The sequence below is a fragment of the Lutjanus erythropterus genome, chromosome 21 (assembly GCF_056507025.1).
Source record: "Lutjanus erythropterus isolate fLutEry1 chromosome 21, fLutEry1.hap2, whole genome shotgun sequence".
Lineage (NCBI taxonomy): Eukaryota > Metazoa > Chordata > Actinopteri > Lutjaniformes > Lutjanidae > Lutjanus > Lutjanus erythropterus.
This window is the reverse complement of record NC_139337.1, coordinates 12,219,946-12,243,109: the sequence shown is the minus strand read 5'-3', so window position 1 is coordinate 12,243,109 and position 23,164 is coordinate 12,219,946. Positions and strand designations below refer to the sequence as shown.

The window sequence follows — 23,164 nt, the reverse complement described above, 5'->3', positions numbered from 1 at the left end:
GTATCGTCTCTGAATTTTCACTATAAAACAAGAAAATGTGTTGCTTCTAAAGTTGGTCATGCACTGAAATAAATTCACCAAGTTTTATATTAAAAAAACCTCAACAATCTGAAATATTGTCATGTCATCAACAACGTCTGGGAGACTGTTGGTAACTTTGGTTAATGCCCGAGTTTTTCAAATAATTATGAAACAATAATTGTCAGGAATTTTATCCTTGTTTATCATGAACTCTGTAACCATGATGATGATTTAGATGGGAAATAAATTTTAACAAACAATTTTTAGAGAGATTTTTTTTTTTTTTGACAAAGAAATATACACGTATGCAATTTTTGTAAATATGATTAAAGGTGGGCGATTTTTTTTTTTATTTAATTTTTACATTTTTAATTTTTACTACATTTTAGTTCTTGTTTGAGTTTTTTAACTTGATTTAAATTTTTGTATAACTATATGATATATGATTAGAGGTGGGACAAAAAAGAGAAGAGAAAACTTTAAAAAAAAATTTTTTTAACTAGATTTGGATATTTGTTTTAGGTGAGGATACAGAGCTGTGTAACAAAACAAAAGATAAACCAGACCTCTACCTTTGAAAGCAGCCTGCATATTCATGTGTTGTTATGTTCCATGTGACAGATTCTCCTCACAATCCTCAGGAGAAGCTGTGACTTTCCAAAACTTGCACCTGAACTTTCAAGGTCACATTCACGTCCCCCAAACATCACCTTACCGAGTGTTTGATTCTACTGAGTCTGTTCATTGATGTCTGTGGCGGTAAAAAGTCCCTCTCCTGGCAGTCCAGGGCAGCTCCAGCTCGGTTTGAGTCTGTACCACCCCTGATAGAGTCCTCTCCACCCCAGGTAGCCCAGAGCTCCCCCCAGCTGCTGGGCGGGGAACGTGGGGAAGTGTGCGAGCAAACACAGCAGCAGGAACACCCAAACAACAAGTAGAAACACACACAACAGGAAGATGAACCTTAAAGGGCCACCAGCTGACCTCTGCAGCGGCTTCTCTTGAGCCAGGTGAGGGCCAAAGACGGACATTTCCTCGACGAGCAGCAAGCAACACAAGCAGAGGATGAGGACGTCCTGAGACACTTCGTAACCTCTCCACACCATGTTGGCTTTAAGACAGGAGGCTTTGGTCTGGTCTTCATGCAGGAGGAGCAGAGGCTGCACTGAGGAGGCAGAGCCTTGGATATCCTGGGCAGGGGCCATGGGTTCGTAACAGGTTCCTGCCGCATCCTCCAGCAGGGCGAGGAGACACTGACAGCCCCACCAGAGCAACCCCACCACCCCTATCCGAGACAGGTGGCGGAGAGAGACGGCTGGGGACTGACGGGCTGAGATGGAGAGAAGAAGGATAAAGGAACCTGTGAAGGTGCAGGTCCAACCCCAGGTGGACCGGAGGAACTTCCTGTGAGATAATGTTGAAGCAGAAATCAGTCGTAAATACTGTAATCGTGAATATAACTGCTGCCATTGGAAGAACCTCCTGATCCATGCATGAGGTAGAATTACAAGTTCTGGGTTCAGTCTCAGACTCAGATTTGTTGCACAGCAAAAGGGAGAATGATTGCTCTGCTAATGGCTTCACTTCATGAGTTATATGAGATCAAAATGCATTAAAGAACCTCACAAAAATGGGTGCACTGAGCAAAGCCTCATTGGTATTCAGTTCTTGTATAAACTTGTATGAACTTTCTCCCTATCCTTTAAAATGTGCAGTTGGATAGGTACCAATACACGTATTATATGCAGTACAATATCAATATATAACTTTTGATGGATTTATAATTGTCTGGAAAGCATTTATGCTTTAAAGCAAGGGTTTTTAAAGTCTTAGACTGTGGGCCTCCCTTCAAGCAAAGCTTGGAAAAAGCCCCCCCCCCCCCCCCCCCCCCCCCTCCACCTTCATTTATTGGCTTAGTTTTGCTCAATTCCTGGATTGCTGTTTGACATAACTTCACACCAAATACATAAAAAAGGTCTGTTTTAAGGCATTTATCAGACTTTGAGAAAACAGTAAAATTCCCCAAAACTGTGCCTTTCTTTCTCTTTAACCAGATCTCACTCATTTAGTCTATTCCATGTGATCTCCTTCTTTTAACTAATGTAATATTTTTCATTTCCATTCACTGAGCCTCCACTGAAACTGTCTGAACCCCCCCTGGAAGCCCACCTTCCATTTTGAAAAGTTGTGCTTTAAAGGACCAGTGTGTAGTATTCAGTGGCATCTAATGGTGAGCTTGCAGATTGCAAATACCTCGCCTCTACCTCATCTCCCAAGCATGTAGGAGAAACTGCGGTGGCCATGAGACTCACAAAAAACACAAAAGGTTGTTTCTGGAGCCAGTGTTTGGTTGGTTGTTGTGTTGTTGGTTTGTAACATCTGCTGTATAAATGAATGTCTCATTCTATGGTAATAAATCTGCAGCTGTCCAAAGACAGTTAAAAGAAGGGCAGCATGTAATTTGTAAACAGGACAACAACTGGAATTTACATATAGCTATAAATCCATATGACAGTGTTTAGTAATAGATTTTAGATTTTGATGTATAGGAGATAAATGTTCGGAAGAAATACAGAATGATGGAGAGCCTTATTACAATATACTCCATTATATTTTGAACTGTAACGTGGCACCTGAATTTTGTTTTGCTTTACATATATTAAGCCATTTCCACCATAAATTGATTCAGAAAAGACACACATTAATGTATAAAAGTTCACCAGAAATTAAAGTAATGCTCAAAATTTATTTACCACTTAATCGTGTCCCCCTAATCTTGGGATAAATCCTATGTCTTTGATAACAGTTACTTAGAGATATGATATTTCCATTTAAAAGCAGAAACACAACCATAAACCTTTGATTTTGCAGAGCTCTCACCTGTACAGGTAGTGGTTGCTGTTGGCAAAGATGCTGTACTTTGAAACCCAGAAACTCAGCAGAGGCCCAAACAGAACCAGAGCAGACAGCACGAGGTGGAAATGTCTTCTGACCAGGCTGCTTCCTAAAACTCTGGCCAGCAGGTTTGTCACAAACACCAGAGCAGCGTTCAGCAGTCTGAGGATGAATTTTCCCGGCAGCGTCAGCTCTGCAGCCATCTTGTGCAACTTCTGCAGGTTTATCTCTGCTGTGAAGCCATTTGAGGAGCTTCCACTCTTCAGATCCATGTCTTTCCTCTCCGTTTATCTCCTTGATGATACCTTTTGTAGTTTTACATATAAATTTGACAGTGTTTTCCTCTTCTTTCCTCTTTGTGTCCAATTAGAGCCCTGTGGTGGAGACAGCCTCACTTTCCTTTGTCTTTGAAAGGCCCACCAGCTCTACTCTGGGAGCCTTTCTCCTTTATCACTGTCAGGCGTGCCGGAGAGCACATGGTTTATAAAAATACAACCACTCTGTCCCCTTTCCCCTCGACAGCCCTCCCCCCTCCACAACACAGACTCACAGTCTGGACATGGTAATGTCTGCTGCTGTAACTGACCCCATTATTCTCCAAACAATGATCCAACACATTGTGAATTTGATCCCGTTAGATGGCAGCTGATGATACACAAACTGACTCTGCGGCTTGAAAATAAACCCTAAATTGCACATGATGGCTTGAAACAACTTCTTTGCATTCAGAGTTACCGGTGTGATGCACCATTGTTCAATTACATTTACATTTAGCATAAAAAAGGCCTGTCTATCCCTGCAAAAGGAATCATTCTGACATTAAATGGATCATTTGGCTCCTTCTTTGGTTCTCCTTTAGTCCCTCCATTCTTAGAATCAGCTGTTGGAGCCAAAACTAATTTAAGTTATAAACTGTTGCCAGCCTGCATTTGGCGCCCTGAACAGCTGCGTTTCTCACAGCACTTTGAGTCTTTTTTATTTCCAGGCCCCACTCCTCAGTCAGGCCAGAGCCTCTTAAACCTCTTCAACTCCCCGAGCCAAATTGAGTAAATTTAGTCTTTCCATGGGATTTATGCTCAATAAAACAGACTGGAAGTGTTTTCACAAGCGAGGACATCCAGTCCCACTACTAATATAGACTCAAAACCCACACTAACAGAAATACTGCTGCAGTCCATATGTGAAAGGCTGCTATATATTTGTTTTCTTACATAATAAAATCTAAGGAGAGGAGCTTTAACATGATCTGCTGTTATTTTCTTTCATTTCCCTTCTCAGTTATTCAAATGCAAAACTCCAAATGTCTTTTTAATTAAAACTACAACTTTAATTGGACGAGAATTTTTGATTATTTTCTGGACCCTGCTAAATTTTCCTGAATTGTGACCTGAATTACTCTCATTTATACTGCAGCCCTAGATGACGAATTATTACCACTACTGCGTTGGTGGGTTTCTGGAAGAATTTAATTTGTAAAAAGTAGGAACACTAAGGCTGAGTCGCACCAACATGGACTCATTTTTAAACCTGTTAAAATCACGGTTTACCTTTTAATTATGTTGCTTCAAACTTTAAAGCTTCTAAACCTTTTTAAAGCTCAGTTTAGATTTACTCTTATCCTCGATTAAATTTATTTCTGTTGTTGCAAAACAATGTCACATTTTATTAAGGAATGCAGAGCAGCTGAAAGTCAACAAATTTCCCTGTTCCTGTACGTTACTACGTCCCAACAGCATACAATTGTATTTTTTGCTTATTTTTAATTTGGGTAAGCAAGCATCTCCATATTGATTAAACTCTTTAATTTCAACTTGGATCAATAAACTTGAATTTACTAAGCAAAGAGTACTTTTAAAATGCGCAACAGTGCACGGTTTAGTTTTTAATCTGCATGTACTCATTTTAAGACACGTTTTGCCAAACTCCGATTGGAACTAATCTTAGATTTAACTAATCTTTGTTGGTGCAACCCAGTCTATGTGTATTTGAAACCAGACATGCCAAAGAATCTCTATGCCTAATTTTAGACCACTTACTGCATTGCTGTCATTACAATGACCTTCAAGTGCCTTTACTCCAGCTCCTGTAGCAGTTAATTGTCAGATGTGTTATGTGCTACTGGTAACTGCACATGTGGCAGTTCTACTCAGCTTAATTACATTTTCAGGACAAAGAAACTAAAGGAAAAAGAACAACTTTAAAACTATTTTTCACTGAGTATCATGTGATGTTTGCTCGGTGATAAGTGCAAATGGACACTTATCTCCACCTAGTTAACTGTTATCAGGATGTGAAAGTGTTGCATTGTCTCTGTGAGACTGACAAAGTAATTTCCTCTCAATAATAGGACTTGACATCAACAGCTGCAAATACTCAGTGAAACATACCACACTGTTCACACAAACACATCCTAACACTCAGTAAAAAGCTACAGCTCACGGTGATACATTTAAAGAGAGGTTTTATTGTTCCTGTAAAACAGCTGAGAGTCTGAGAGTGAAATATGTGGCTTTGATATAAACACCTGAAAATTGCATATACAGATCAGTTTGTAAGTTTTGATCCACACGCACACACACACACACACACATACACCTTCAGTGCTTCCACCAAATCTTGAGCTCAACAGATCATCACTAACATTCAGATCTTTTAAACAGATCACAGGTTTCTATTGGCCAACAAAATTACTCTTCTTTTTTTTTTTTAATCGACTCAGGGCTTGAGTTGAGTGCTGACAGGATCAATAATAAGACCTCAGACTATCGCTGTGTCTAAATACAAGGATTTCCTTTAGACTTGAGGTGGTGTAAAGAGGGTTTAGCATAATATCATTGTGAGCGTGACAGTAAAACTAACAGTGCGTTTGGACATTCTGGTCTACCTCGTATGGACCAATGGTAAGCTCAGGAAAGTCACATGATAGCCAGGGGTTGTGCCTGTGGGATATTGGCAAATCGTGTACTGGATTATTATCATATATTGGGTGTTAAAACGCAGACTTTGAACGCGACGGACTCTCAAACGGGACACGGCTCATGTTATTCAGAACAGCAAAGTCAAAACTGAGTCCAAGTCAGCACACTGACAACTATCCAAATACATCCCTGAACACACATACCATTAAAATACTATACATTTATACAGAATTATCATCCTCAGTTTCTCCCTGCAATATCCAACATTGATTTTTACAGAACTAATTTACCATTAAATTTCAATAGCTCATTAAGTTTAAGTGCTTCAGGCCAAATTCAAAAGTTTTGGCCTGTTGAATTTGCGCAAAACAGTGAGGCAAAAACAAAAGAAAAACAGAAGTAGGCCATCCCACTGTGCTCCAATCTGCACTTGACAACGTGAGGCTGTAACGCCTTCCAAATTAACACTTTGCAACCACGCTATAATTGTAATCATTAATATCCAGCATTGAATTTAAAAGATAATTAAATCTCTCCAAGTCCTTCTGAGCTCCTCTGTTAGGGCCAGCCTCGCCCCCTTTGTGGTGATGTCACTTCCTCTGACATCTTTTTTTTTGTCTCCCTTCTTCAGGTTTTTCTCCTGTCGTCAGTCTCTCTCCCTCTCCCTCTCCTCCTCTAGAGGATGTGTCTGTCTGTGCTCCCACATCCGCACCGCACCGTCCCACTGTGGACAAACAAAGGAGGGTGAGGAGAACGAATCAGACATAAAGCATTTTTAGCGTTTTACCTAATATCTGTGCCCAGTCGTGCAAGTGGGTCAGAAATCTACTTGCCCCAAGTCAATTTTTACTAACTTCTTTGTCTCTAATTATTAGTGGCTATCAAGTAACAACAAAGACTAAAGTTATTTGTCATGTATAATCTAGGGCTGGGCAGAAAGTGAAAAAAAAAAACCATCCATTCCAGTTTTTCAGTGTCCAAGTAGATATCTTTAAATGTCTTGATTTGTTGGTCTAAAACCCAAAGTGATTCAGTTTAATGTTATTATAAATGGAGAAAAGCAGGAAATCTTAATTAATTCTTCTGTACCACTCACCCGGTCAGGCAAGTGAGTTACTTGATTTACTAGCCCAACGTGGCATTTTACTAGCCCTGGGCAAACGGGCAACCCTTATTGTCAAGGCCTGGACACATGGTGGAGCAACACGGAAGCCTCTGTGGAAGAGGACTCCAGCCCTCTGTAGATATAAAGGGCTCATTCTAAGGTAATGGAAACACACGCTTCTTATTTTAAGGTGAGTATACACAAATGAAAACATACCCATGAATATTCTGCCAGTGGAACCCCCTAAATCTTACAAAGTGGACCTTTACTTCCATGGTATTCCATTACTGGAGGAAACCCTGTTTGGTTTAATTCTCCTCAGTACCAAACCTTTTACAATTTTTGAAAGGTGCTTGGATGCAATATTTATGATCTTGAGCTTTCACACACTGACTCCAGTTGAACAGTATGTATTAACAGCACTCACAGAGCTGCTGACGATGTTATCCTCGTATGGGTGCCAACTGACGTCCCTCACACAAGCGTCATGGCCTGACAGTCTGGAGACCACAGCACCCGTCAGCACGTCATAAACTGGAAAAAGACAGAAAAAAAAAGACAAATTTTGCCACTTGCAGGCAAGTACAGTACATGACTTCTCTTTAATCGACCTCACACACATCAGAGCTGCATTATTATGCATACAAAGATGCCGATACAACCCTACGCATTACAGACGCACACAAGCACACGGTGACACTCACTGATGATTTTGCCAGTGGAGCAGCCAGAGTAAATGAACCTCTGTCCAGTGCTGAACTCTGGAGAGAAACGGCAGCGGATGAGGGTGTGCAGAACGCCGTGACCACGGTAGGTCATCACTGAAGTGTCGCCCGTCAGTTTGTGTCTCTTCAGGGCTAAAGAGAGGTAAACACACACAATATTTTCAGACATTAAGACATTTAATAAAGTCATAATTTACTTCATATCAGTTTACTAAGACATATAGAATTAATTTACATCCTAAACATCTGTAATCACACTATAAAAGTGAGTAAACTCTGGGTTGGGGGCGGGGCAACTGGAATAATTACAACATGTAACAATATGAGCTTCAAGATCTGTTAATACATTATTATGACTGTAACAGCTTTATATTCACCTCCATTTAATTACTATTTTTCTTTACTTGCCCATTAATTTGGTGGTATACTGTATTTTCTGTCAAGACTGACTTTTTTTATTGGTCAGCTGTTGGTCTTAATTATTTATTTTTTTAGGGATGATTTTTCTGAATATAAAGAATGAAAATTAAGTTTTGCTTTCTTGCTAATATCTAATGTTAGTTATAATTAAAGAAATGTCTAAGAAAGGGGGGTAGAATCAATTTTTTTATTTTCTATTTTATTTTTAGCTCTTTCCCTCTCTGCCCTCTTCATCTCATTATTCATGCTTCACCTCCATCCTTCACCTCTCTCCTGCTCTTTCCCTCTTTTTTGACTTGTAATGGTAATCTCTCATTTCTCTATGCGTGGTTTTAATACTGCCGGATCCCCTTACCTTCACCAGACATACACACCCATGTTTCACCTTTCTGTCATTAGTCCTGTCTCCCTTCTTTTATAACATCGTTTCATCTTATATTCCCTCTTCCTGTCCTCTAACTCCTCTCCTCCCTCCTGACTCATTCACTACCAGTAGCTCTGCCTCTCCCCCTCTCAGTTTCCTCCTCCCCTCCTCCTCCTCCTCCTCACCTCTCTGGGGAACCTGCTGCCAGCGGTAATCCCAGTTTTGTTGGGTGACAGCCAGGCGGGAAGCTGCCAGCCCCTCTTTGGGAGAGAACTTCCTGACGTCCCAGAGCTTGATGGACTGGTCCTTGGAGTTGCTGATCAGGTAGCGTGCGTCACCCTGGCACAGTCACGACACAGTTGAGCACATTTCAAAAGGAAAACAAAACAAATGTCGGGGTTAGACCAACATACTGGACTAAAGATACAGTATACTGGGCTAATAATGACATTTCATTCATCATCTTCCAACCAATCATCAGTCAAATCCAACTACCCACGAGGATTAGGGGAAATTTTCACTGTCAGATTGATAAAACACCAGCAGCATTCCTCTCTTCTCCCCCCCACCTTGCTGTGGATGAAGGTGATGCCGTCTCGGTGGCCGGCCAGCTGTCCGACAGGCTGTGGTCTGTCCTCCCGCAGCGTCCGTCTGTCCCACACCTTGCACAGCGCGTCGTCGCTGCCAGAGAAGAGCAGCTGGGATGAGCTGTCGGCGAACGCCACCGCATTCACATCGTCCTCGTGGGCATCAATCTGACGAGTGGAGACGCAGAAAGAGAGTTAGTGTTTCTGTGTGGAGGGTGTGCGAGCCAGCGAGTGTGTATACGTACAAGTGTGTGATTTCCTTCGTGAGAGACAGTGTAGTATACATGCATGTGTGAAAATGCCTGTCTGTGTGTACCTTAAAGTTGTGACAGAAAAAAAACGTGATAAGTAAGATAAACCAATGTTTCTAGAACTGATCCAGTATATTTCCCGTTTTACTTAAAGGCAGACACATTTTCTGCAAGACTACAGAACACTGAAACTCAGACAATTACATGAACAGTACAGTTTACTGCAGCAGATGGGCAGGGCAGTGCTACACACGCAGTGCTTTGGTGTGTGTATGTCCATGATACACGTTTTAACTGAGCTACTAAACCTCTATCAGAGTTTTTGCGATGTGTTTGCTAGTCCAGCTGATTACTGACACATATTCTCCAACTACAGTAACAAAAATAAGATGAAAATGTAAAGTTACAAGGGTGAATAAAGCCAGAGAAACAGAGTCTGGTCTTTGTCATTTTTATATAGAAAGTAAATTTAAAGCTGCTACAAGTAACTTTCATATTGTGTTTCAACCGTAATGACCTCATGATGTCAAAAATAAAATGATCTAAATGAAAAATCTCTTCCTGCTTCTTTTTAACTGGCTAATGTAACATTGCCTGGGAAAATGTAAACACAGGCTCTTCCAGTCTGTATCTCAACTGGGTGGCAGTCATTATGAATAACTATACAGAAATAAACTATCACCTCATTGACAGTTTAATTTGCTTATGTTTGGCCTTTAAAACAGCATTTTCCCCTCAGAAAAGGCTGTCTGTTGGCAAGCTAAAGTGGTGAAAATATTCAGATTTATTTAGGTGGCCAAAATATATTTTGCTGCATTGCTTAGCTTTCTGCACCGGGACTCCTGCCGCTTCTCAAAACTGAGGGTGTGCTGACCGCTATCTACTGTTGGTAATACACAAACTATTGACAAGTACCTCATACAACCCCACTTCAAATAATCTGAACAACCCCTCAATTTTTTTTCACACCACGATCAGGTAAAATACTTTGACATATTTCCATAAGCCTCAGTTGCATTTCTTTATTCCTATTTTTAAAACATGTTAAACATAAGACTTTGAACACAGTGACATAGTGAGGTCAAAACTCAGCCTCTCAGAGCTGCTAGCATGGCTGTAGAATATATTAGCCTTGTTCTGTTACTGTCAACAACTCCTGTGAAAAGACCAAAGCCAACAATGGGTTAGTCCCACTCTCAATACTATCTGACCTCACCAGCTTGTCTGTGGGGTCAGACAGACCTCAACAGCTTGTCTGTGGCTTTCAACCCTAGTTACCCGATTTTCCCTACTGAAGACATAAATAAACAAACAATAAACAAAACAGGTTAAAAACATTAACTTTCATTAAATAATTCCCTGAACAGCTGGGCACCATCATTTTTAGCAAATATGACTCAAACAAAAGTAAAAATAGCATTTGTTGGAGCTATTTTCACCCACTAATTTGGTGCTCTGGAGTATTTACAGAAGCAGAACGGTGTATATGGGTGACTTAAAATAAACTACAGCTCCCATGTCCACTGTAATAAAGGAACATGTCACCCAGACTGCCACAATGGCTCAGTGGTGTGTTTTTAATAGCTTTTGGACAACAGTGGAGCTGAGAAATAAGATATATCAGGTTTTGGTCATGAAGCCTGGTAAATATGTTAGCAGAATCGGTTTATTATGGTTTTGGCCTTTGGACAAATATAGAACTCCCCCAGACTCATCCTGTGCAAAAGGAACAAGGTCAAAGATAAAGCACAGACACATTGATGCAGAGGTAATGGGACGGACAGGGTGAAAAAGAGCACAAGACAGTGGTGAAGCAGATGGTAGAGGCCAGCTACTGACTTCTACACAGAGGGGGGTTGTGGGAGGAGGAGGGAGGAGGGTTTAACCCCCCCTGTCCCCACTGCAGGGTGGAGCTGGACACTCTGCAGCTAAATTACAGAAAGCAGAGTGGTGTAAAACTTTATGTGAGCCGGCAGAGTTTCAAGTCTGCTAATGTCTGGCTCACCTTGGTCGCAGGATGAGGCACAAGAGGTGGACATGACTCAGAAACAGGTACAAGCAACACACGAAAACTGCAACAAACTAACCTTCAATGTTCGTTTATTCTGCTCGAGATCAAAAACATAAAGGCAGCCATCGTTTGCTCTGAAAGGAGAGAAGAGAGAGACTGAACAAATCGTCATTCAAGGTTTAAAGGAATAGTTCAAATTATTTGATGTGGGGTTGTTTAAGGCACTTACCAATCGTCAGTGTATTACCTTGAGCAGATGCCCCCAGTTGGGGGAAACAGAGAGGAGCACCAGCACAGAGGTTAAGCAATGTACTGCTGTGGACAGGGTCAGCAACAAAAGGTATTTTAACCATTTAAAAACAGGTCCACCTAAAAATCAGTTTAAGTGTACACTATATTTTAAATATTTTCACTGCTTTACCTTGCCATCAGACAACCTGTTCTGACAGGAGCCACCATTTGTTTGTGTTATTGTGTGATTGTGGTGATTAAAAGAATAGGTTGGAGTCACCAATGTCATACAATACCACAAATTAACAACCTGATCGAGGCAGCAGTAGAGCAGCATCTCCAGTGTCTGTGAGGTAAAATGGCTGATTTCGCCTGTGGAGTTTGGTTGGATAGGGTAGAACAATACTTTGACTTTTATAATGGTGGTTTCTCATCAGAAAAGGCTGTTAAAGTGGTGAAAATATTCTAAATATAGTGTACACATAAAGGGACAGTTCACTCAGAAATCAAAAATAGATACTAGGTATATTAGTCATACTAGATACAAGATAGTTTTGGTGTGAGTTGCTGAGTTTGGGCGATATTGACTGTAGAGATGTCTGCCTTCTCTCAACTAAACTAACTAATTTTGAGGTGAACTGTCCCTTTAAACTGATATGGATTTTTTTAGATGGACCTTTTTTTAACTGGCTAAAATGCCTGTGTTGCTGATCCTGTCCACAACACTTCACTGGTTAGCTTCCGTGCTGGTACTCCTTCCTGCTTCTCCTAACTGGGAGCATGTTGACTGTCTACTGTAGCTAATACACTGACTATGGCTAAGTACCTCATACAATCCCACTTCAAATATTCCAAACAATGCCTTTTAATGTAACTAAAGTGATCCTGCTTTATATAACATGTAAGTATCTTGTCTTCAATTAGGAAAAATCGATTGAACCTTGAACAAATGGCTGACAGAAAAAGAAGAATCTACATTTCTGAAAGCCACTTCAGCCCCGTTTTAACTCACTGGCTTGAAACATGAGAGCAAATTGTACTCACCCTCCCAGGATCTCATTGCCATCTGTGGACGCAGCCAGTGAGAACACACAGAACCTCCTCTCATCTGGACTACAAAGCACAACAGCACACACACATACACAGGCAGGTTGACACAACAGCAGTGGCACCATTACTGAATCACAACTACACTGTCTACTGTATGTCATCCCACACCCAAAAAGCTTGATGGAGGCACGCATCACCTCTTAAACAATGCCATTGTTAGGATTACTGTGAGTTTAATGGTGGCGCTTTGTTGAAATAATGAGCTCTCCGATTAACAAAGTAACACATACACACACGCACGCAGACACACACACAGAGGATGGATGTTGAGGTGACGAGTTCTGACAGCATCATTCATCCAGGTGGTAATGAAGGGAGAGGAGGGCTGGCTGGTAGGGAATGATAGATTACCTGCTCCGTAATGCTATAAGTTACTATGAGGGAAACACTAACTTGAGGTCCAGGGCGGTGTGGTTTTCACTGTCTCCATCTATACTGCACAAATGAACTGTGGGGAAGACACAGAGACACAGAGAGAGAACATATGAATAAAACAACACATTTTAGGACAATTTACTGTTTAAACTGGTGGCAGAACACATCCATACACTATTATTGCAAAAAAGCAGAGGCATGATATGCAGTGTTTACTGAAACGTTGTCGAATAAACTGATCTGTTGACTAAAATAAGTCTGTCATGATATCAGATTTTCACAACAAGATTATCATGGTACAAAGAATTTCCAGTAACAATATTAAAACAATATCTATAAAATATTTTGGAAAAAATGCTATTGGTGAAATTCATTCTTTGTTTATTGCGCATTAATTTGGAAAATTAATTACACTCAAAATACCAGTGTAGGGTTTTGGAGAGGGGGTCTGCAATCATAATTGTACGAAAGCATACAAAAAATGCAATTACACTTAATTGATTTTGTGTTTTGGGGGGGTGGGCTAAAGGAGGAGTGTAAAGAAATGGGAGAGAATACAGTTGTTTGACAGGAGCTAGATTATTTATATCATGTTATCATACCTGTATTATTAGCATGATATAATTATTTATTTATATTTTTCAATATAACTGTCACTGTGACACCCTAAAGAGAAAGATAACTCTTGCTAGTTTTAGCTAACATTGCCTACAACAAAACTCCTCAATCACTATTTCACTCCTCCCTCTTTAACAAACAGCCCACAGTTCACTCTATAGTGATCTGTAAACTGAGATTTCAGACACTTGTGAATCATCATCACTGACAGGTTTTTGCATCTACAAAATGTGACACATTGCATTGTGAGTGTGTTAGCAGTATGTAGCATTCAAGCAACGTTCATTACTCTTATTGATCCTTTGAGGGATTTTTTGCAGAGCACCATATAGTGCACACATTTCACACTAACACTTTGGACACACAAAAAATAGCGCAGAGTACAGAAAAAAAAACAAAAACGAAAAAACACTCTATAGTAAACAGGGAGTTAATTCACACTAAGCCCTCAATCCAAAAATTGGTCTTGGCAGAGCTCAGCACTGCTTTCATGTCCAACATAGTTAGTAATTATTATTTTGGACAATGAATTATCCAGTTTGCACATCAATATTTTCAAAAAGAATAGTGATAGGTCAGTAATAAGTAAAAATTAGTATAACGACATACAGCACCATTAAAAGGAGAGTGGAATAACCTGCATTTATTTTTAAATCTCTCTTAAAATATGACCTGATTTTACCTGAAGTTACAACAATGAACAAACATTATGAGTTTTAACTAATCACACGAAAGTTAGTGACTTGTATTTGTCCATAGTGAACACGTCAATAAAAGTTTACGTTACTCAAAGTGTAGGGTGGAAAAACTAAATGAACCTCTGGGCTAATCACTTCAACAAAAGCTAGGATTTAGTGCACCTAATGGTGAAGCTGCAGATCACAAACACCTCCTCTCACTCTCCACTTCTAAATGTGTGGGAGAACCTATGAGGACCCATGTTCTCTGTAAATATAAACAGCTCATTCTAAAGTAACGAAAACACAACAATTCTTATTTTCATTATACACTAATGAAAATATACTTTAATATTATACTCAATTTCTGCCATATCCTGCCAATAGATCCTCGCACATTTGACACACTGGACCTTTAATATCTGGTTGAACATTCTTGGCAGCAATGACTTCAATCAAAGGCCTCTGATAGCAATGGATCAGACCTGCATGACACTCAGAGGATATTTTGGCTTTTTGAGTTCACTATAGTCAGAAGATGCCTCAGCCGATGTGAACCATGCTTCAATGGAAAGACCGTAGATCAATAATAACTGATTTATATAAAAGTGTTAAATATTATAGAGCCATCACTAAGACTGCCTTTCATCCTGTCAGGAAACTTGTCTCCAAACAGAGGAGACAAAGTCTTCCTAGAAGTGGCTGTCCAGCCTAGATGACTGCAAGGGTACAATAAAGAATGCTGTACAGCCAATGGCCTAAAGGAGCCACTGGAACAAGTAAACATCTATGTTCAAGAGTCCACAATACACATTTTGAATAGAAATGGTGTCAAACCATGGAGGAGGCAACTACTCTCCAAAAAAAAACATTATTGCACGCCTGACATTTGCCAAAGAGCATCAGGACACTCCGGGGAGAAAGGCTACAGAATGGCTCCCAAAAATAAAATCCATGTCCCAATCAAAGCCCAGGCCTCAACCCAACAGAAACACTGTGGACAGACCTCAAACGAGCCATTCACAACAGACATCCAAAGATGTCAGTTTCGCAAGGAGAAATGGGCCAAAACTGCCTCTGGCTTGTGTGCTTGTCTCAACTGCAGCTACCAGAATGGTTTGACTGAGGTCACTGCTACCAAAGGAGGCTCCACCAGACATTAAAGGCCACCTCCAGTTATGTTTTAAACAGTATAAAATGGTCTGCAAGAAGTAATTAATTGTGTCTGATATGTTTTTTTGTTTTGCAAAACAAGTAATTCCTACGGCTTCACTCTCTTTTTCTTGCCACTATAGATCAACTAACAGCAACATGCAGAATGGCTTACAGGGAAAAGAGACCCGAAGTACAGCAAAATTCACATGTGGAAAACATGGATGGTTCTTGGGGGATCACTAGCATTAGTCTTGTAAACAAAACACTTTACTATTTGCATCACTGACTCATTACATCATATTGCTATCTTGAAGATGCCCTAGCCTTACTGTAGTCAGACCAGCTGGAGTAGAGCACATGATGCGCGTCTGGGGTGAAGCAGACGTCCAGCACACTCCAACCCACATCACGAGCCTTCACTGTTCGCCGTAGGTGAAAGCGTCCCCTTGTGGTGTCGTAAAGGCGGATGTTCTGGTCTGCAGATGTGAAAAATGACGGAAATTAATGAATATAACACGGTGCTACTAGATTTGTTATTTTCTAAGGTTTTTCTGTGACTGGCCACATTCTGTATAATACTACATAAATGGCGCTGATGATTTGGTGCTCTAAGCAGTTTTAAACAAACGCTAAGAGTGATTATCAGATCTGATTCAGTTCCTCTGGGTTCTCCTGCTGGATCAGGGGTTATTTACCTTGGCAGGCAGAAAGGAACATGTTGCCATCCTCGCTGTACACTCCACAGAAGGCTTTCTGCTGGTACGTATCCTTGTGGGATACATAGTTTGGCAGAAAACTGCAAAGGAACAAGGGTCAATATTATTTGACAGACAACAGCGTGAGTTCTCTTGTAAACATTACATCATGTTGTAGATTTTCACACAAAAAAATATACTGCAATCATTCACATGAAATGTAACAAAATGTGCAACTCTTTTGAACTTAGTGATTCTTATTCTTTCTGTGTCACCTTCTGGTAATACTGGAAATACTGGAAATGTGAAGCATTAAAACAGCACTTACTGTGTTCGGATACGGCTGCACTCTCCATGAGAAAAACTGGAGCCTCTACATCTGCCTTGTTCCCTCTAAAAAGTAAAGAGAAAATTTCAAACTGGTCAAAAATTGTTAGGAATTAAACTTGCTGACAAAGACAAGTGACTAACATCACATCTGTAAATTGCAAATGATTAATTAGTTATTTTTAAAAACTTATTGTAAAACTGGATAAAATGAAAACAAATCATTATCATCTTGGAATTTGCTAATTACATTCTAGTCTGGTCTCTGATACCAATTTTATGGATTCTAGCTTGTATCTCTGTGATCTGACCTCTGTTAGCATGTGGGTGAAACTTTGTCGGCCTTTCAGGGCAGAGGAGGCGGTGGCCAGCAGGATCTGAGTTCGGATCTCACTCCGGTCCACCTCATGTGTGTCAGGCTGGGTGTCCACTGGAAAGACATAACACAATAAATGCTTGGGGGGGGGGGGGACTATACATGTCATTAGAGGCGATGCCCAGCCCACAGGAGAAGCCGGATGTATTTAGTTAACATGATATTCTAGCAAAACAGAGGAGACACAATGTACTTCTACACAGGGGCAGGAGTCTGGGTCGGGGTATGTGTGGAGAGGGCAGGGACTATTTGCATATCTATGAATCCTTGAATACTAAATGAAGGCCAGTTGCAGAGCTATATGTACACTATTTTAACAAGGTATTTGAACTTGTTTTGCAAAACAAAAAACATATCAGACACAATTAATTACTTCTTGCTGAGCATTTTATATTGTTTAAAACATGAGTGGAGGTGGACTTTAAAAACAGTGTTTTTGATTCACCTTGCACTTTTTACAGATTTACCATTCACCTTAATGGCTACACAATTCTCAGATCCATAGAGTTAAGAATCTAGGAAAAATATGTAATCCCTCTCTTCCATTTAAGCAACTCATTAAGTATATAAAACAAAATTCCTTATTCCACCTATGCAAAATACACCATATTTTATCAAAATGATGTTAGAATCCGTGTACATGCCTTCATAACATCTGGAATAGTCTACTGTAATGCACTTTTCTCCCACCTACCTCAGACAATCATTTCAACTTTGTTGTCATATTAACTTTATTATTAGTGTATATGTATGTGTACTTTTGCGTGTAGTATTGAGTCTTCATTTCTGTTGTTGTGTTTTACTGACTGTACACAGACCGTCTGGGTGATGTGGCTTTTAAATAAAGTGAAGTTCAAGAGTTTTAAAGATGATTTGTTATGCTGTGCATGCTTAATTAATGGCTAATACAATTTCAAAATATAAAAATGTCTTTATTTTATACCTCTTACTTAATTATCATCAGGTGGATTCCAACTAGACAGAATACAAACAGCTACAAACACACTTTCCCAATACACTGTTAATCAACACAGACACAAAACACAACTAAATGTTCTTGTTTTATGTTTCAACAGAAGCATGATAGTGACGGGCTCCATAATATCAATCAAGATACAATTCAGTCTTCTAAAAGTTTTCAGTTTTCTAACTTCATGTCTGGACAAAGAACAGTGTCAGTATGAAGTTACCTGGTGGATTGTAGCGGTCACCCAGCCGACCCTCCCAGGCTCCATCGCTGTCCTCATCAGAGTCGGAGTAGGACTGGACCAGCTGCAGCCCTGTGGCTCCACTGCCATGGACCAGTCTGACCTGGCCCCTGTACACACAAACACCACATCAGTTTAGGGTCCAATCAGTCCAAATGGTGACACATGCAGCAGTGGGACAGACATCTTAGTACACTGATACCTAAAATATTCATTCATAAAACAAAGTGGACCAGCTGAAACTGTATAGCTCAATGGTGAGACACCTGCCTGCACAGGAGCTATTGTGCTGTGGATAAAGCCACAGTCTCATACAGTCTCTTGTTTTTCCAGCAAACAGCTCCACTGTAACAGATGGGTGGCTCGATGCAGGGTAGTCTAATGTTAACTGAAGTGAGAAGTGAGAGTGCTACTTTTTCATTTCAACTATTCCAGATCCTGCTACTTTCTGGTTCTGACTCCTCTGCTGTGTTATTACCAGAGGTCACTGTCATGAATCACTTCCAAGTGCTGAAAACAATGCTTTTAGTTGTGCTTGTTAGGAATATTCATAGATTTCCCAGGAACATTAACTGCATTAACATCAACCTGGAATAGGGACGGGAAATTCCCAGACTCCACTTTAGCAGCACTGGAATGTAATGTGATATTTCAATGATTTGCTCCCTTGTCAGAGAGGTAAAAACACTACTAGCTTTCCCTCTTTTTTGTAGCATTTGTCACCTCACCTCTAACTGTTACCTCCATAAAAACTACTGTAGACGTGACAAGTTTTACTTTTTTTTCTATCTAATTTGAAATGTCAACCCAAAAATCTCAATTAGATATAATCAGTTTATGATTGTCCCACATTTCATGAGATTTAAAGTGATTAATTGGCGTTATATGTTTTGTGTAACGATCAGAGGTGTCACAATTTCAATATCAAATTGAAAACTGACTGAAATGAGCTTTAAATTTCAAGAATCAAAATCAAAGAGGGAATCAGCAATTCTCCTGTTTTATTTTTTTCTCTCCACCCGCCCACTTACACCATCCAGTGTATGTCTAAAGAAAAAAAAAAAACACACCAAAGATGACAAAGCGTAGCTTGCTGGGCGTTAGATGAAACTTGAAACCATATACATTTTTTAAGAAGATTTTGAAAATGTAACTCTCAGTTATCAGGGCATGAAACCAAAGATCTGTTGATCATTACAAATCAAGACTTGATAGTCTAACACTGACATAGCTGTCAGCACTAAATTTTATGTTTATTTTGTGTTCTTTTATTAAGAACAATTCTTTTTTTTTCTGGTCTCTCACACCCCATTTACACCCGGTGTTACAATGTGATCTGTATCTTGATACATTATCTGGATAATAAATGATCCAATCTTGCCTTTAAATTTACAGCTAGTAGGCCTACTTTGTTATGTGTGCTCCAGAGCAAAACCTGGATGTGTCAGTAATTTGAGGTAGTGGCATATCACCCCCCACACTCCCTTTAAAAATCACAGTTTTGTGAGTTAGGGGAAACTTTATAAACTTGGTGAAACACTGTCTATGACATATTATTATTACTTGTCTCTTCTTCTAAATTGGGCAAATGGGATATTTTCAGTTATCCCTTTCTTTGTATGAAAAATATTCTTTCAGTTTGTCCTGATGTGTTGCATTACCAGCGTGTAGGCAACACTGTGACCAGATAAATTATATGCCTTGTTAACAGCAATTCAGCTGCACAGATGAGTGCAATACACTCTGTCACACACAGTTCTTACTTACTAGATATCATTCATTTACCACCTTTGCTTTCATTTTCAAGCAGTTCTGTTGAATAACAAATCTTTGCAGGCTTTCATGGCACAGAAGAGACAGAGGCTATAATCAGTAATTGGAAGCATGTCTCTTTCAGCCTTCTTTCTTGTTCACTCTCTAATTTTGAACAACAACCTATACTTTATGTTAACCAAAAACAAATATCTCTACCAAAGTTATGTTGTGCATGAATGACAGCAAGTTGTATGGATTGCGTTTACATCTATCAAGGTCCAAATATGATGCGAGCCAGACCACCTCCAGATGTGGGCAGGCAGATTCAATCACATTCCAACCACAATGCATTTACACATTGTATCAACCTGCTTTTTCCCCAGATGGAGCTATCTGTCATAATTGATGATCAAGAGTAGAAAGATATCTGGAGATATACTAAACCAATTTTGATCTGCAATCTTATAAATGCAATACAGTTTGAAATTATTCACAGATTGCACATATACCCAACCGCAGACATCAATTCAAGCCTACTCTTTCACCATGAACCTTTAATGCAAGATAGAAACTGACACCTAGTCCTTGGACATACTTTAAACTGCAGAGGTGCTGGTCCAATGTGCTATTAGAAATAGAAAAAATATTGTGCTCAGAACTGAAGATCAGCCCAGTGCCCCTCATCTTGAGCCTCCCAAGCCGATATGTATGTAAAATTCAAATACAACAAGAGACTGTACATACTGCAGTGGATTTATGAAAAAATACGAACTGTTAAAAGCTATTTCATTTAGTACTTTTCATGTGCATTATATTCAAAAAGACCAATTCTATAAAATTTTGGAATAATCTGAATTATATTGGGCCTAGTGTCTCTTGTATCATGCTGCAGTAACTTCCATGATTGCTTGTATTGCACATCATTATTGTACCCTCTGGTGTTGTATGCATATAAATTTGAGCTGATGTTCTGTTTTTGGCTTGTTTTTTCTGTTTAATCTTGTTTCCCCTGTGGGTTTCATAATGCATCCATCTTTTACTTGTGGTGAAGTAAAACCAAATTAATTTCCTTGGATAGAAATTACATTTTATTACAAGGTGTAAACGGTGTATTTCTACTTCTGCAAGTGATTACCTGTCTTTTCCCAAAATTACCTGTTAATATCACAGCTGTCCCTGAGTGGATTGGCAGTGACACAAAAACAATGTTTATCTTTCATGTGTGAGACTGTTTTTCCTCCTATCAGTTGCAGCTATGTTGTAACTGAAGAAGTGTGACATTATCTGCATGGATAAAACACAAGAAGAAGTGCAAAATACAGATGCATTTGTTGTGTTGATATCAGTGTCCGTATTTTAAACTCCAAATTCACCTCCTCAGTAGGTAAGCCAGCACTTCAGCTAAGTCGACGTCCTCCTCTGATGCTGGCTGTCTGTCTCCTTGCTGCCTGTCAGTCGTCCTGCGGCCCCGGCTGCTGCTGCTGGTCTGGTTTGGTTCTGCTGTGTCAGACTGATCAGCTGGGTTGCCACTGGAAGAGCCCCTTCCACCAGACATCCCAGAACTGGACTGAGAGCCCATAGACTGAAGAGGCCCTGGCAGGGACAATCAATTGTGTTAAATGACAGTTTTACCTGTCATTACCTCACCTGTGGGAAGCCATGTGAACACAAACACCGTGTGTGAGAGTGTGTGGTAACTGATAAACAGAGAGGAAACTGGAAACAGAAGTTAGATAACTGTGAACAATGCACAACACGGACCCCGTATTAGCTAAACTAACACCAATTCAAGTTAATTGCTCAAGCGAATAAACTTCCACTTCTTCACATAAACATACCACCGGTTCTGCAAAGAAATCGACCAGCATAACTATCCTGTTCGTCAGCCTATCAGTGATTAATAAGTGCAGAGGATGATTTTGTTGAGCTAACTAGCTAAAAATGCTAATAGCTTGACATTACCGTTTGACAGTCAAACGGTCTTCTTGACAGCTCGTCAGCCCAGCGCTTTGTCGTCTCAGTGTGAACTTAACAATTTGTCCGACGTGTAACTTCCACAATGTCCAGCCTAGAACGTTTATAACTCACAGAAACTGGAGGTTTTGACGGCACAGTGTTTGTTCAGTCGGCTAGCAGCGGCAGGGCCAGTCCGTGAGTCGCCATGTTGTTTACAAAAGTGTGAAAAAATCAACCCTGCGCGTGCCCCTGCCCTACAGCTGTCACGTGATCAGCACCGCTGTCGCTCCTGCCAGCTCGTGCCAGCTCTACATACTGTAGTAATCAGTGCCACTGAACAGTACACTGGCCAGGGTAGATTAACGTTATATACAACATGTGGGCAACTTGGTCCGTGACAAAAAAAAAAAAAAAACTAAACAAAAAAAAAACTAAAAACAATGTTAAACAGTGCTTTGTATCCAAAAATAACCATAAAGAGTAAAAAACAACAACAAAAAAAACAACAAAAAAAGACAGACAAAAGATAAAAAAAATCTGAGATGTAGGGGAGACCAGGGGCAATTGTAACAAACCTAATTCCTCCAATCAGAAACTAGAGTGATGACACTCTGCACATGCTCAGTTGGATTCTCTCTCAGTCTATGGAACAGGTGTAGATGTTTTATAATGAACTACAACGTAGAAACAACATGCAGAGATGCACCTATTCAGTCCAATTGCTCACCTGGCACATAAGCAAAAAAAATCTAGTCTCTGGGTTTAATTCCTGGATATGTGGCTCACTGAATACAAGCAGCAGTGTGTCCCCCCTTGCTTCCGCCTCACAAGTTCCCACTTGACCAATATACTGTTTATTATGATGCCATCTGAGTTTTTTAAACCACTTTCCTCATCTCTGGCAAAGTTTTACAAACATAAAACTCTGCGGATTAAAAATTCAGAATAGAAAGAGTCAAAATTTAGCTTGTTTGCAGTTTGATGGGTCCCGTCAACAGTTTTACAGACATCTCTTATGATGGTGACTTAAAGGGAAAATGCTATTTGAACTGCAGGGGAATTTTTATGCTGCATTACCCTGCGTGGCCACTGGTAAAAACTGGTTGAGATGCTGAGGTTTATATATTTCATGTATGGGAACAGGAGCAGGATTATTTCAGTTTAACAGAGAAAAACAGATTTTGAACTATGAAAGTTACTTTTTTGATATACTGTATTTTTCTTCTGCCGTCTAAAGTTTAGATGACTGCAAAATTGAACTTAGATCAATTTTACTCTAGGTTATTGGCTAAAAATGAAAACGAACAAACAAGATTTTTGTGATGATGCCCAGCCCACAAGAGAAGCCACATGTAGCTATGATTAGTATAGCAAAACAGATAAGAAA

At 39.9% G+C, this 23,164-nt stretch overlaps 2 protein-coding genes across 2 annotated transcripts; both read right to left on the bottom strand.

Annotated features, from left to right (window-relative positions):
- Positions 1-405: 405 nt before the first annotated feature.
- On the bottom strand, positions 406-5,203 carry fitm1 (fat storage inducing transmembrane protein 1). The gene is made up of 2 exons (XM_084746902.1): positions 2,899-5,203; positions 406-1,422 (listed from the first exon to the last, which is right to left on the bottom strand). The coding sequence occupies exons 1-2, from the start codon at positions 3,183-3,185 to the stop codon at positions 750-752; spliced, it is 960 nt and encodes a 319-aa protein (XP_084603028.1). The 5' UTR covers positions 3,186-5,203; the 3' UTR covers positions 406-749.
- Positions 5,204-5,357: 154 nt separating this feature from the next.
- dcaf11 (ddb1 and cul4 associated factor 11) lies at positions 5,358-22,006 on the bottom strand. The gene is made up of 15 exons (XM_084746901.1): positions 21,784-22,006; positions 21,195-21,414; positions 18,049-18,176; positions 16,794-16,912; positions 16,484-16,548; positions 16,156-16,256; positions 15,790-15,936; positions 13,029-13,083; positions 12,570-12,638; positions 11,371-11,428; positions 9,015-9,200; positions 8,631-8,784; positions 7,641-7,793; positions 7,364-7,470; positions 5,358-6,555 (listed from the first exon to the last, which is right to left on the bottom strand). The coding sequence occupies exons 2-15, from the start codon at positions 21,398-21,400 to the stop codon at positions 6,478-6,480; spliced, it is 1,626 nt and encodes a 541-aa protein (XP_084603027.1). The 5' UTR covers positions 21,401-21,414; positions 21,784-22,006; the 3' UTR covers positions 5,358-6,477.
- Positions 22,007-23,164: the final 1,158 nt, after the last annotated feature.

Bases quoted from the DNA above. Each gene is read 5' to 3' on its own strand.
- dcaf11 (XM_084746901.1), bottom strand. From the start codon at position 21,400: ATGGGCTCTCAGTCCAGTTCTGGGATGTCTGGTGGAAGGGGCTCTTCC. The intron at 15,937-16,155 runs GTAAATAACCCC...TCACATCTGCAG, and splicing joins GTTCCTTTCTGCCTGCCAAG to ACCAGAACATCCGCCTTTAC. The intron at 7,794-8,630 runs GTGAGGAGGAGG...ACCTCTCTTTAG, and splicing joins GCAGCAGGTTCCCCAGAGAG to CCCTGAAGAGACACAAACTG.
- fitm1 (XM_084746902.1), bottom strand. From the start codon at position 3,185: ATGGATCTGAAGAGTGGAAGCTCCTCAAATGGCTTCACAGCAGAGATA. The intron at 1,423-2,898 runs GTGAGAGCTCTG...ATTATCTCACAG, and splicing joins AGCAACCACTACCTGTACAG to GAAGTTCCTCCGGTCCACCT.